This window comes from Accipiter gentilis, chromosome 8 (genome assembly GCF_929443795.1).
Source record: "Accipiter gentilis chromosome 8, bAccGen1.1, whole genome shotgun sequence".
Classification (NCBI taxonomy): Eukaryota; Metazoa; Chordata; class Aves; order Accipitriformes; family Accipitridae; genus Astur; species Astur gentilis.
In genome coordinates, this window is record NC_064887.1 from 28,415,972 (window position 1) to 28,430,994 (window position 15,023).

The 15,023-nt window shown below is 40.2% G+C and overlaps 1 protein-coding gene across 2 annotated transcripts; it reads right to left on the reverse strand.

The window, feature by feature from the left end:
* Positions 1-45: 45 nt before the first annotated feature.
* Positions 46-14,937, reverse strand: MFSD14A (major facilitator superfamily domain containing 14A). Of its 2 annotated transcripts, XM_049809157.1 has the most exons (13): positions 14,702-14,790; positions 14,016-14,326; positions 9,100-9,195; positions 7,949-8,011; positions 7,212-7,339; positions 5,996-6,110; positions 4,621-4,839; positions 4,245-4,358; positions 3,694-3,765; positions 3,099-3,211; positions 2,818-2,915; positions 2,050-2,213; positions 46-1,386 (listed from the first exon to the last, which is right to left on the reverse strand). In XM_049809157.1, exons 2-13 carry the CDS (start codon positions 14,031-14,033, stop codon positions 1,180-1,182), a joined length of 1,407 nt encoding a protein of 468 aa, XP_049665114.1. In that variant the 5' UTR covers positions 14,034-14,326; positions 14,702-14,790; the 3' UTR covers positions 46-1,179. The 2 variants fall into 2 exon arrangements, with proteins under 2 accessions (XP_049665114.1, XP_049665113.1); XM_049809156.1 differs by lacking the exon at positions 14,016-14,326 and having other exon boundaries at positions 14,702-14,937.
* Between the last annotated feature and the right edge of the window lie 86 nt (positions 14,938-15,023).

Genomic DNA, 15,023 nt, shown 5'->3' on the forward strand with positions numbered 1-15,023 from the left:
TGCAGAACATCAATTAAGGTTTTAAGAGACACAATTATTTAAAAATTCATTAAAATACTCAACTTTATTAACAGTATATTTACATTTTTTTTTCTTGCTCTTGGTCAACCATGGTGAATGTTCAAAGGTAAAAAAGCATTAAGCAATAACCACAAGATGAAAACCTTTTAAACCTATACAATACTTTATACACAAATTTATACAAAGGAACACTTAAATAATACAACTGGACACAAAAATATACACTTTTAGAGAAATTCACATCAGTAATTGTATAAAGCTCTCTTCTGTACTAAGGGTCCTGAAAATTTAGGACTAAAACATTAGCTCTGTAATGCAAAAGGGTTATTGTGACAGTCCTCAAAGGCCACTATATAGCACATGGACATATTCAAGGCTATCAGCTTATATTTCAGTCTGTGTATTCAAGTTTTGAGGTCCTTTATGATTACGCAAACATCAGAAAGATAGTGGTATAATAAACGGTACTTAGGAAAGCAGAGTTTTGGAGCCAATATTAAAAGTTGTAGGCTCAGATCACCCACTTAATATTTTAAACAAGTGTTTGATACTACCGTTTATTCAAAAATAGAAAGAGTAAATGCACTTACATAAAAATAACTTTTACTGTTCAGCAAGCGTGCTCATGTGATTTGTATATTAGTACAAACTTAAAAAACCAACCAAAAACCTGCCATGTGACTTTTAAAATAAATGATACCAATTCACCACCTCCCTACTTGAGTACATTTACATTAAGGCTTTGAATCATCTGACCCAAGATTTTACAACATTAAAATGAATGGGTCCACATGGATGCTAGTATGTCTCATTGAGACTTAGCATGACTAGAATTAAAGCTCACCACCTTAGAGACAGAAGGACACATGCTCATGCCTTGACTCTTCTTTTTTGTCTCTGAACTAGAATGTAAAGTTTAGTAGTAACAGTATTTCATGGCAAGAGACAAGTACCTAACAGTTTGTTTTCAAAAGCAACTTATTAATTCAGTGGCAACATCTTTGGAGAAACTTCCTTTTTTTTTTTAAATTCCTATGGATTTCATGCAGAAAGATACTTCTTAAGATTACCTTAAGAAATGACATTTTTGATGGAATTGGAATGTGTATCCCAAACTGCTGATGAAAAAAAAGTCCAAAAGATCTTTCTGGATTTTTGTCATACATTTGTATCTTGTAATAATGGTTCTTTAGCTTCACCAGGAGCTTGTGGACTGTGGGGATGGCCATGGCTGCCACAGTGTTTCTTCCAGTTGCTGGATCGTACATTTAGGTTTGTGTGTTCAGGAATAAACAAGGCAACAAGTAGTGCCAGCAGCACAGAGCACGCTCCAAATAAGAAGGGGGGTCCAGGAATTATAGAATTCTGCAATCAACAGTAACACCACCAAGTATTAACTGAGCCTTTAGATACATGTTAACAGACTACAATTGCCAGTTACAAGTTTCAAGAGTGGGAATAACTTTTTCTTGCTACACTAGCCAACACAGCATTTGTCTCCATGTGGAGTCTTCTAGAAGAAATAGGGAAAGAATGTTGCATCCTAAGATTGAGGAGAGGGAGCACATAGTTCTCATTAATGCTTGCCAACTGCCTTTGCTAGTGCAAGTTCTTGCTGCTGTGTTTCCTCAACAAATTAATATCTATTAGGAACTAACAAAATACGGAGTGCTTGGTTAAATGACAACAAAACAAAAATGTGAGAGAGCTAAGTACAGTGTCAGAGACAAGAGCAGAGCAGGATGCTGTTGTTATCAGTCCATCCTTCCCTCAATCTATTCTCTTCACAAGGGTCATCACTTGTCTAATTACTATCAGCTGTATCTATTTGAAAGCTAAACTAAAACATACCAGCTAGGTAAAAACAAACAGATCAACAACCCTTCCCAAGTGATTTCAGAACCTCTTTTTACATGCTTCATTTACAGTTGGCATAACAAAATGTAATACAGCATCATATTCAAGAACTGGTGGGCACATAATCCCTCCTAATTTCTTTTTTGGAATCAGTAAATAAAAGAAGATTACCTGTTGTAAATGGTATTGTGTGACCACGCTACCTCCTGATGGTGATTCAGGCATGGGGAGTTCATTCAGTTCAACATGAAATATATAGAATATAAAACCATAAAGTGCTGGCCCCAAACCATTACACAGTCCTCGAATTCCTGTTATCATCCCTTGAACAACACCTCGGAAAAGTGAAATACACTGTTATCTATTTATACATACATAATTAACTTTTTAATAGATCAGTAAGACTTATTCACCTTCAAACTGATGCAAGCAGGAAAGCTTCTCTACATGGTGTTTCACTATGGGTAGCAATAAACAGGGGGCACAGAAAAATTGGCATTATAGTATATTCAAGGGGTTTTTTTCCATCTCCCTATAGGCAAAGAGTAGCACTTCCCATGCTGTGCTTGTGCACAGACCAGTATATGTACACAATATCCTCGCTATCAGTCTCAGAAAGGAGAGAAAGCGCCGTATGCAACCTGCACAACTACACAAACTTTTGTCAATAGTGAGGAAAATGAACAGCATATTAAGTATGCTAAATATTTTGCTACTGTTGGGACCAGTTGAATGTTTTCCCTCTGTGCCAGGACTTGACACGCACATATTTATTACAACTTCCAAGTAACTTGGATTTTAACATTTTGTGACCTGTGCTCAGGTGGGCTACTCTGTGCCCTGATTCCAGCTGGCTGACTAGCACAATGACAACAGCCTGACATGTCTGTCTTCACTATATGCTTTGACTAGAATTCAAAGTATTAGGACAAAACCTACCTTGTTGGTCAGCATCAGCAGTTCGTGAAACCAGTGCACTTACAGCTGGGAAAGTAATACTGGACATGGCTGCAACAGCACCAGCTGCCCACATCATCCTGCAAAAAAATACAGACTCAAAGTAACTGCTTTGCGTGGACAGCGTTCTGCATTTGGAGCATGTGTATGTATATATGCATGTATATATACAGATGTACACATACTTAAGTGTCTCCCTTGGGTAAAGGATGAAATACAGAAAAATACTGTATCGTTTAGATATTAAAATTAAATTTACGTACCATGGTTCTGATCCAAAGCCATACCATGCAAGTTGCAGTATTTGAAATCCTAGGCCCAGTAAGATGGTATTTTTATTTCCAATGGACCGCATAAGTAAACTCAAAACTATTGTCTGACAGAGATGGGGGGGGGGGGGAGGAATTAAAAATAACATTTTATTCTAAACGTTAAATACATGCAGATAAATTTAAAAACCAACAAAACACTTCAAAACATTTTATTCTAAATGTTAAATACATGCAAATATATAAATTTTTAAAAGCCAAGTAAAATTCTCCAAAAGCAGTATTTGCCAAGTATTCAAGGAGCCTCTACTAAAAAAACAGCAATCATTTAGCAAGTAATATGAACAAACTGTTACCCCTTCTTTGATGCACAAAGGATTTTGTTTTCCCAACACAATACACATTAATGAACCAAACCCTGGTTGGTGAGCTGTTTTTTCATCTAAGTTAAAGTAAGAGTGTTAATCAATTGTTAAGAGACTTAGAAAAACAGCTACAGAAAAGGCCAGCAGTGTTACAGAAGTTCTCCACAACACTAACTCTTTTGACATTACCAAATCAATGAAAAAAATACACAACAGTAACTCACCTGTGCAATAATGGAAAGAATCCCAAGGACTGCTATAAATGCTGCAACACTTTCAGATGAAAATCCCATTATCTATATTAAAAAAAGGCAGTTTGATTATTAACTGTAAACCGTGTACCATGATGTCACAAACATCAGTGGGGGGAAATGCAGAAAACCAGTATTATTCAACTGTTCCCTAACTTAGAAAAAAAAGGTTTTTTTCTTTTTTCCATTAAATCAAGCAAGTATACAAAAAAAAAAAAAGGGCCATGCATAGAAACCAAGTAAATGGTTTTCTTAAAAAATAAGAAAACAGTTTAACATAGTGAACCTCGTAGCCCAAGAATAATGCAAATAATTATAAAATACAAGAAATGGTTTTATAACTCATTAATCTCTCTTTTTGTCTCTAAAAAGAGACAAAAACAGAACAGCAAGACGACTTCAGTCGGCTGCTGGAAGCTTTTAAATTATACTAGTGATTTATACTTTCTGTATTAATTCAGCAATTCTGAAAAATTTCCTATAAATTTACATTTGTTCAAATCCATATCAAAACATTAGATTACCTGTCTGAGGTATAGGAAGAAGCTGGAATATTGACCTGCCTCTGGGAGGTAGGAAAGAAAGACTGTTATGCAGATTAGCAGCACAACTGAGTCCTGGCCGACTTTCTTCAGTGACTACGGCAATAAAAAGGTATTATAAAACATTTCATCTTCATATTCAGAAAAGCATGTCAATTAATGAAGCTATTATGTGGTACCAAAACATTCCCTGCATGTTTAGCAAAATCTTTGGCAAAAGTATTAGCAGCAACACAAGGTTAAACTTGAAAAAATATGAGCTTTGTTTTTCAAGCTTGAAACATAGTAAATTCATTCTCTTCCCTGTCTGAAAAGCTCAACATTTACAAGTAACAAAATTTGTATTTTAATAGCTTACTGCAAAAGGGTCAGCCTGTTCCCATGAAATGGGTGCTCCCCAGGATGCTGGCCTCATCTTCTCTGGCAGCGATTCTGGTACAGCAACAAGAATAAAACAAATGTCTAACAAGGCTATTGCTGTAGCCAGGACCACCACCAGGCTGTCTCCATAGACTCGACCAAGGTAGGCACCAATAGCAGGGCTGGTAACTAAACTTGCCGCAAAAGTTGCTGAAACCTAGAACAAATAACGGCTGGTAAGATTTTCCATGATAGAAGTCAACAGTATTATTACCCACTTTTCTTCATTTTCAGAAGCCTAACCATTCTAATCAGGTAGTGATTAAAAGTAACTTCTTTCCTATGACTATGTGGTAGCAGCTGTGTATTTCAGATAGTCAAAATTTTTCACAGAAAACAAGGGGGGTTTTTTTGGTAAGTGGACAGCAATGTGAGGCTCACAGCACTCTTGCATGTACTGCCATAATTAGGTTTAATTAACTATACAGTCTGCTGATATCTCTGGGAAGTGATGAGCTGTATTTAATCTTCATATTAGTGAAATATGCAACGCCTGTTAAGAAAAAAAATCACACGTATCAAGGGCATATTACATTTAATATGCTGGTTAATCCAACTGAGTACAACGGATCTTCACAAAGTAGTTTTCAGTTAACCAGCTGGCCTTGTTGTGAAAGATGTTAACTTTAAAACTGAAGGAACTTTGTCAAGACATCTCCATCTCTGATGCGTACAAGCAGAAAGAAACTATTTAGTTCTACATCCTATTGCTTTTGGCTCTTCCTGCTGAATATGGTAATGGATCCTGTAACTTGAACGGAACAAGTAATTCTGCTAATCCTTAATACACAGGGCAGTAGAGGCTCCCAAGATCTGGCAGGTTATCAGGAGATAATGGAGGCGAGTTGTAAGATCTTAAGACAGACAAGTTACTTGGCTACATTTGTTCCGAACTGAAGCACAGCAGTGTGATTGGAGACACAAGCAGGAGTAGTCAAGATGATATACCATGGCAGTTCCAAAATCATCCAGGAACAAAAGGTTAGATTTTTGAAAAGGTGACAGAGTAGTACTAGTGTAAGAAACAATGGAGGAATAACTGAAGCCCCTCAAATTACATCATTAACACTGACAGTAACTGTTAAGACAGACATCTGAAAGACAGCTTTTAACATGGTCGTATTTTGTTGAAGTTAGAAGCAGAATATTCAAAAGATATAGCACTGGATGACAAGAACAATTAAACAGAAAAACCTTACTCCAAACTAAAATCAGCTTGCCACAGAAGAAACAAAAATACAATTTTGAAAAGCTTTACCTACTGAAGTGGTTAGTACTGAATACCACATAAACAGAGCCAAAAAAATACATACCAAACCATAGGCCATGCTTCTTTCATGTTCTTGGGTTATGTCTGCTACATATGCAAAAACCACAGAAAAGGTCACTGCAAAAACTCCAGAGACAGAGATGACAGCGAAGTACCACCTAAGAGCATTGTAAAAAAATTAGAATGGGTAAAGAGAACAAAAACTCTCTATTTACAATCCAAGTACAGTTCAATAGTAAATTATCTTGTCCAACTTTTCCTGATAAATGTTAAGATAAACTTGGATAAAGCCAACGCGAATGTGTCTCAATACAGTTGTGTACTTCCTCCTTAGTGCACTGAGTACACAGATAAACAGCATAATTTTGTAACATCTACAAAAAGCTGCTGTGATTAAGGACTTCTAGGAAATGGGGTGTTAGACTAACTTCAGCCAGATGCCTATGACCCAAAGCAAATCAGGAACTTCAGTATTTTGAGAATCTGGTCATTGAAAGGTTTCAACATTAGCCTTACCTTTATGCTATAGACACTAGCACTCATTATTTGAAACATTAGTGTATACTTAGAAACAAGCTATTTCCTAGGAAAAGGATGAAGAATCCATGAACAATCTGTGTGACCAGAAAGGAAACTGAAAAGGCTCACGGCGCTACCAGAACAGCTGGCTCTGCCCTGCATCAGTGCAGTCTGTGTTACGTCAGCTACACCCTCAGGTACAGCACGCAGGTAGTCCAACAACACTGACAGTTCTGACTCATGCACTACCTAGGGAACGTACATGCCAGTTAAGAGCTTACCAACTTGCACACGGCATGAAAGCTGGTGGATTTTAAAACTTGAGAAACAAAAGTATAAAATTGCAGCAACGTTTTAGGTTACAAATTGTTACTCCATGCACTAGCTAGCATTAGATAAGGTTTTAATTTCTGCATAGTTGGCTAGTATTTGAGCAATATGGCCACAATAAAGACCTGCACAGTTTACTGGATAGCATTCTAGTATCTTTTGCAAATGTGCTGAAGTAGGAAGTGGGACCTACAGCACAGAGCTCAAAACCAGCAGCTCTTAAAATTCTGACCAAGGCGTTTGGCCTCATGGCAGCTACTTCACTTTGACTCTGTTCTCCCAACTTTGCACTGAAGTAATACTAAAGCCTCAACCTTCCATGGAGCACAAACATATTATATCAACAATGCTACAAACATAAGCATTGTATAGCAACATTGACAAGAAATGGCAAATCTAGCGTTACTAACCACGGGCTGATCTTCATTAGTGGTATTGGTGCACAGGTGAAAAATACTGTTAGCAGCAAAAAGGACTTCCGTCCCCACACATCAGACAGGGCACCTATGAGTGGGGCACTGAGGAATGATAATAAGCCCTATATGAAACAAAACATTTCAAGTTAGAACTAAGTGGTTAGAATCGCAATAGCTGACCATACCACAATCTGATAGCAGCCTGGGCTCTATTTTTATTAAAGTTGATGACTACAGTACAATGCATCAAAGGCAATATGGTCAAGCATTACTGATCTATCCCATGTCTGATTACATAAAATTTGAAATTTGTTACCTCAGAACTAAACAAAGTACAAAATGCAGATGGATCCAGTCATACTAGCAGTTTCATGAACAGTGTTTTATATATTTAGAATTCACTTAAATGTAAGTAATTGAAAATACCCTACTGGAACAACAAGCTCCAAGTAAAAAAATTCTCAAATTTTAACACCAGGTATGTCATTTGGGATTACTCAAATACCTTTTTATTTGCTGAACCCAAACAGCAGGTACAGACCAAGCAATATCTTAATAAAAGTAAAATGATGCATATTTGCTTTTTTAGCAATAATTTATTCCTGTTTTATTTATACCATGAAAGCTATATTCAAAAACCTCTTGAATGCTTCTCTCAATTGACAGTAATTTCTATATTCCTCCCACCATTCACTTTAAATCGTACTGGTGATTAATTTTTGTCACCTTACCTTTACTCCTTGAATTAGACCATTCATTAGAAATGTATGTTTTGGGAAGGTTTCATGCAAAACCTGGAGAAGAAATATGAACACTGTCATTTATACAATATTAACTACAAATATTGCTCATCATGCATCCAACTTCTACAGTGGCACATGCACAGTAGTTTTCTATTTTCATAGAATACAGAGAAAGAAAAAAAAAAGACACCACAAATAATGTATTTAATTCACATGGAAGGTATTTTGAGATTTTAGCTTTACTTGACAGGAACCTCAGGTCTCTCAACACTTTGGGAAGGATCCATGTCTTCCAACTTTTGTGTCTGAAATCTAAACACGCCACAGAGAACCTAGAAAATTATCTCAGACCAGACTCTCCACATGTTACTGTGTTATCAATTCAGTGACCAGAGCAGGTTAAAACAGGCACCTCTCTCAGTCTGACTTGTATTACATGAGGCAGATTCCATTCAGTGACGGATGTTCAGTTTATATCGAAGAGACTGCTCGTGGTTAACATCAGCTTACAGAGCCGCACCAAGACTGCATTTCAGGTGGAGTTTGCTTGGAGATCTTTAAGCCTTTGCTCTTTTTAATTTGTAAGCATATGCTACTCTCAAAGATTAAATCCAAATGGAAAGCAACAAACTACATTAGAAAATAATTTGGTACAAACACATTGGTATGACTGTCTTGCTAATCATAGGGAAGCTTTGACTGGTGTAACAGGGTCTGAGCTCTGAAGCTTCTGTTTCAAGCACAGCACATCTCCCTACCTACACACACACACGCTTGCATAATTTTACCAAATTCCAAGTGTATTTTTGTCCTTACATTTGTAATGTGTCAACTTTTTGTAGCATCTTGAAAGGAAAGATAATTTCATTACTGTCTTACTGGTTTCAAGTCAGAAAATATTTACATGTAAGCTTGACCATTAGCCAGCTTGCACATAAACAGCTATGCTGCATCATTACACTGCTTTAATGAAATAATTTTAAATACCCGATTCCATGTAAAAACACAAAACTTTTCACTTGCACAACAGAGCAGTTCTACAATATGTAATTTTCATTGAATTCAGAAGATGTTCAGTGCCTTTGCAGTAACTGCCCTATTTCCCATACAGTTAGAAAAAGCTTAAGCATATCACTTACCACCAGAGTGGGTGCTGTCAAGAGTCCCCAAGCAAAAAACTCCAAGAAGATCACTATAACAGCATGGTAGACGCTCGGTGAACCTATTCCTTGAGGCTAAAGCAAGGGAAAAAACAGGTAATTAAACATCTAACAATCTATCACAGTCATGAGAAATGCATGTGAACACTACAAACAGAAGGATTAAGAAACGAAACAGGACTCAAGCCAACTGGTACTGAGTGAAATTCCCTTTTTAACCCTTTGCTGCCAATGTCCTATAGTGTCTTAATCCTCCAGAGAACAAATACAAAGTGTGCTCCCATCTCAAATTAAAAAAATAAACCACTTATAATGCCAGTCTGGGAAACAAGGATGCTACTGAAAGCGGAAACAGACTCTTCTTTGGAGAATTAGTTCCTTTTCCTTGAGAAAAATGCTTAAGCCCACACAATTCTGCATGGAAATCAAGTTTTCGTAATTTCAAAACATGGTAGTGTTCACACTCGGCTATCCCAAAGTCTAATCACCAGCTCTATCAAACAGCTTTATAGTACTTCTGTTACTAAAAGGCACCATGGCTACGTACAAAATTTTGATAGCTCTAAATCAGGAAAGAAAAACTGAAATAATGAATGTCAGAAGTGAATCTCAGGAACAGCACTGACTGCTTCCCAAATACTGAGAGGAGGCCTATTAGCTACAATGTGCTTCAAATGTAGGAAGAGAGCTGGATAAAAGATTTGAAATAAGGAACTTCAGATTCTTAGGTGATTTAGTATAATCAGAAGTAGCTTTTGAGGAGAACAAAAAGAGCATGGGTGGGACAACCTGCTCATCTCATATACTCTGTAAATGCTACCCTGTCAAACAACATGCCACAGTTCATCATTTGCAAATTGAGGAAACGGTGCACTAATTATTGTCATATGAAGGTAGCACGAACAACTCATCAGAAATCTCATATGCATTCTTTAAGCTTAGAAGTGCTGCCTTAACATCTACTTTCCTGGCTTTGTGTGAAGGTGAGTTACTAACAGAGTGGCCAATTTGATTAGACCTAGGATTTATACTGAGCAAACACACACAGGCTAAGGTCCTCAGCTGCTTCTCAAGAAGGCTCAGGGAGACCTTATCAACGTGTGTATAAGTATCTGGTGGGAGGGAGTAAAGACAACACAGCCAGGCTCTTCTCAGAGGTGTCAGTGACAGGACCGGAGGCACACAGTGAAATACAGGAAATTCTGAAGTTCAAGTTAAAGTTAAAACTTGAACAAAACCAACCCCTGGAAAGAGGCTGCCCAGTGAGGTTGTGAAATCTCCATGCCCCATGCTTGAGTGGACGCAGCCCTAAGCAAACCGCTCCAGCTGACCCTATCTGGGGGAAGAGTGGGTAGTTGGATTAGAGATGTTCAGAGGTGTCTTCCAACCTGCAATACTACACAATTTGAAGTTTCAGTTACATAATACTAGAGTCTTTCTTTTATTACAGGATTTATGCAAGTCATACCTAGCTTTTCTTTCCAGATTCCAATACTTTCAACACCGAAAAAAAAAAAATTAAGCCTTTTGAACAACTGTAGGAAATAAATACAGAAAAACACACTCGCCATTCAGCCCTAATGCTAGAAAAGATCATAATTTTCAAAAGTAACCGTATCAATACCTAAAAGGTGAGCTACAAAAGTACCTTAGCACTGTGCTGTTTTTCTTTCCCAAACCCTCTTCAGTAAATACAGACATACCATACAGATATTTCTGCTATTTTTTCAGCCTATTCTTTTAAGGAGGTAAATCAACAGTCTTTATAGGTACAGAAAGTGGCTATAATGATCTTCACTTCCCACAATTCCTTTCCCTTTCCACCCACAACCCTTACTGTAGTTTTGGGTTAAAAATTTACCCAGCTCCGCACAAACCATAAGTAACAATCTTGGTTGTTTGGCTCAGTCTCATACAGAAAATCAGGTTCACTCTCATAGTCCCCAGATTCCTGTCAAGTTACTGGCTCATGACTCCCCAAAGTATTCCAGATGGTGAGGGTAGGAGTCACAAATCAATCATCCCTACCCCTCCAAGCACCAGGGGTCAAAACCACTATTCACATACAGCAAAGACACGCTCAACAGCCATCCATCTCTATGCCACTCTCGTCCAGTTCTGGGCAGCTACTCAGACCAAAACAGCAGAACGAAACCAGTGGCTGTTCTGCACAGCTAAAGCATTGGCGATTTGAGGCAATCAAGCAGGTGACTGGCTGCCCTCTGCCTTGTCATCCAGCTGTAAGCAACCTTATCAGATGTTTCCATTACATTGGCAGAAACAAACAGAACTGACATTTAATTCACTAGGGTTAAACTTCCTTGCTTTCTTGTTGTTAATGCTCACTTATCACAGGTATTATTTGTTCTTACCTATAAAAAAAGGAGTAATTTAGTCGCATTTAGACCATCACCTCTATAGCTACTTTTAAAGAGTGCTGCAACTATGAAGTAGCAAAAATACTCCTGAGGTGAAAGAAAGAGGGAAGGAGATTAATAAGTGGTTACATTACAGTGCATCACGATATGTAATGTGCATTCAGTCCACAAGACTTAAGTACCAGTATGATGTACTCTCCTACGCCAACATGCATAGTGCAGGGGCTGGATATTCAGCCCTGTCTTAACTCTACAAACCTGCTCCACTGTGCTTTACAAACTGGCTCATGTAGCATAATGTAACCCAATACCTAAGTGCAACCAAATCAGAAGGCCTTACACCTGGAAATAACAGATAGGGACCTTCTGCGTGAACAACTTGAAACTGAGATTTTCCAACCAGAGTAATAGCAACCCTTCTCTGCAACCATGTAGCCAGAGCAGAGTGTATTTACGTTTGGCAAAATCTGTGGCACAAAACAGTGTTCTAAGAATGCCCCCTTCTCTAGTTAGGGAGATAATGTCTTTAACCAAACACTTTGTATTGTCAGTCATGCCAGTGATAAAAAGTGTCTATGCCGGGCAACCATAAGAACACACATCTGACAACAACAGAATACCTATCAAAGCAACAGGGGCATCAGATATAAGATCAGAGCTGCTGCTCCTCAGCTGCAAAGGAAAAGGCACCAAAGAAAGTACTAAGCTCTAATTCTCCCCAGCATTGCCCAGGCGTGCACCACCTAATCCATTTCATGACTACTTCAAAAATGCATAATCTTACATAGGATGAATTTCAACTGGTCATAAAGGAAGGCAAAATTAAGAACAGTGTTGAAACCACTTCAGTGGTGTTACTGCCTCTTCAGTGAATCTGACCACACACACTTGAGTACACACACCATTACACATTTTTTCTGTGATACAACTAACTAAGCTGCAAAGAGAACAACACAAAAAGACCACCATGCAGCAACCCAACCTCCTGCACCACCCACTGCCTCACCAAGGGGACCCTGTGTAACCTGTGGCAGGAGAAGAGCCTCTGCAAAGGCAATGTGTGATTTTCTCCCCTTTTGCTTGGTTTTTTTTTTTTTTTCATTCCACATCAGAATCAGTGACTAGAAGTGACAATAAATTAAACTGACTGAAGCTCCCTATCAGTAAACTTTTTGCCTGTGACACTGGCTCATTAAAGAGCTGTATATTCTTGCCGGCAATAGAGTCACACAGTTTTCTTTGATGTCAAATAGTTTCAAAACAAACCAATCAGGCTGGAGACTGTACACTTAGATGCTTGATGAATTACTGGTTTGCCAGTTGGAGTCATTCAAGACATGGACCATTTTCATTTACATGTTTCCCATAATGTCACATAGCATGCTGTGTAAGCAAAGCAGTTAAGGAGACTGAGCAGAGAAGGCTAATTAAATGTTTCAGCAAACGTTAAAGAAAATACCCAAGCTTGAAGTTTTTGCTATCATTATAGAGCATACTCTGCTATACCAGACTTCCTAACTTTAAAAATGTATTTAAAACAAATAAATTCTCAAAACATCTATTTGAAGGCAGAAAATATCACAAGCTGGTATTTTTGTTATATAACAACAATCTACACACCTTCATCTAATGTTTATAGCCCATTTTTCCACTGTTTTAAAAACAACTGAAAATCATACAGAACTCATGCACGTTTGCACTCTGCTTTTGAAACTGGTGGTAGACACTGAACGCAGCACCAGAAGTATCACTGAATGTGGTTACATAATAGCCTTTCTCCTTTCTTGGCAAAAGCAAGTTAAAGTTAAGAGATAAAGGATGCTTAGAAGTACATTGTATTTTAATCAAGGACTACTCCAGAGAGAAATTCTGAAGCACTATGTCCCAGGAGTAACTACATTTACTCTGCTTCTATTACTCATTCTAAAATATTTGCATTTAACATTTGTACAAGGTAATCTCATACGTTTCTATCTTTACAAAAAGCAGGAAAGCATGTCCTGGAAAACATCAACATCCATCACTGGAATTAGTTTTGCTTCTTACCACCAAGTAATCCAGACAGTTGGTCACCAGTTTGATGAACAACTGTAGTGACTCCGACACCTCCCTCTTCTCCATTATTGTTCCAAAAAGACAAACTGAAGGGCCACTAGCGATTTGGTCTGTCAAGATGTCTCTTTATTTGAAGAAACAATACTGTATTTAGAAGACTGCTCATCAAAGCTACACAATGCTACACTGTGGAAAAAATCCAGGGCCAATGATACATTGGAAGTAACGCTACTCGTCAATTAAAAAAACCAAGCTCCAGCAGCCAAATCACTTAACAGCTTCTTCTTTCTAAAATGTATTTACGAGGAAGCAAGATAGCGGGAGGGAACTGCAAAACACTTCTTCCAGGCACCCTTTATGGGACTTCTCCGACACAGGACTGTCCCGCTCGCTGGCCTGTTCTTTCCCAGACTATGGAAACAGAGAGGACAGAAGGCTGCCGCGACGGGGCGACCCACTCACCGTGCGGGCGAAGCCCATCCCTGGCGGGCTCTGCACCGCCGGCAGGACTGCATCCCAACCACACTCGCCGCTTCCTGCTTTCCTTCACAACGGCCAGCTGCCTGCCCGCACCGTACCGGGCTGTCGCGCAGCCAACTGCTGCTCCCAAGCATACAGCTGGCTTCCCAGCAGCTCTTCCTTCCGCAAAGATTCGTTTCAACGGTTTTCGAGGTAAAGTTCGGTTTAGACACGTACCCGCCCGATCTCGGACAAATGTAAGCGATCTGCAGTTACGGACGCTTAACTCCTGAGACGACACTTGCTCCCGAGCCCTAAAAATCGGCCCACGCTGAGAAAGAGCATTTCCGCAGATGACCTGAACCAGCCCGACGCCCTTACAGGTGCTTCTCGGGCAACGGCCTCAAGGACACCCGCCCGGGGTGCCGGAACGAAGCTACCGGGGCCCGCAGCAGCCCGCACCATAACTGAAACTGAAACCCCGCCGCAGAGCTCAGCCCGCCGCCGGGGCACGGCCCACTCGCACGCCGCCAGCCGCGGCTGCCCGAGGCCCGCGGGCACACCGGTCCCCCCGCCCCGCCCCGCCCCTGCCTCGGCCCCCTGCCCAGCCGCTGCCAGCCAGGGCTCCGCCGCCCCCAGCTCGCCCCACAGCCACCGCCCCCCGCGCCCCCGGCCCCGCCCGGCCTCACCGTCCCGCCGTCCTTAATGATGATCTTCTTGGCCAGCATGATACTGCGGTTCACGGCGCGTTTCTTCTTCTTGCCCCCCTGGGTCATCTTACCATCCTACAGCCCCGGGGGGGGGGGGGGGGCGGGGGCAGCAGCGGACCCTCCCCAGCAGCCGGGCCTTCGCCTTCGCCTCCCCTCCCCGCGCGGCCGCCGCCACCGCTCACGCACCCGGCGCCATCTTGGCCAGCCACCCTCGGGCGCAGCTGCCGCCGCCGCCGCCGCGCATCACGCGATCGCCCCATTGGCCGGCCGCCGGTCACGTGCGCAGGACGCCCCCGGCCTC

Bases quoted from the DNA above. Each gene is read 5' to 3' on its own strand.
- MFSD14A (XM_049809156.1), bottom strand. From the start codon at position 14,788: ATGACCCAGGGGGGCAAGAAGAAGAAACGCGCCGTGAACCGCAGTATC. The intron at 9,196-14,701 runs GTGAGGCCGGGC...CCCTTGCTTTAG, and splicing joins TCATTAAGGACGGCGGGACG to CCTCAAGGAATAGGTTCACC. The intron at 1,387-2,049 runs GTAATCTTCTTT...TGTTGATTGCAG, and splicing joins CACAATACCATTTACAACAG to AATTCTATAATTCCTGGACC.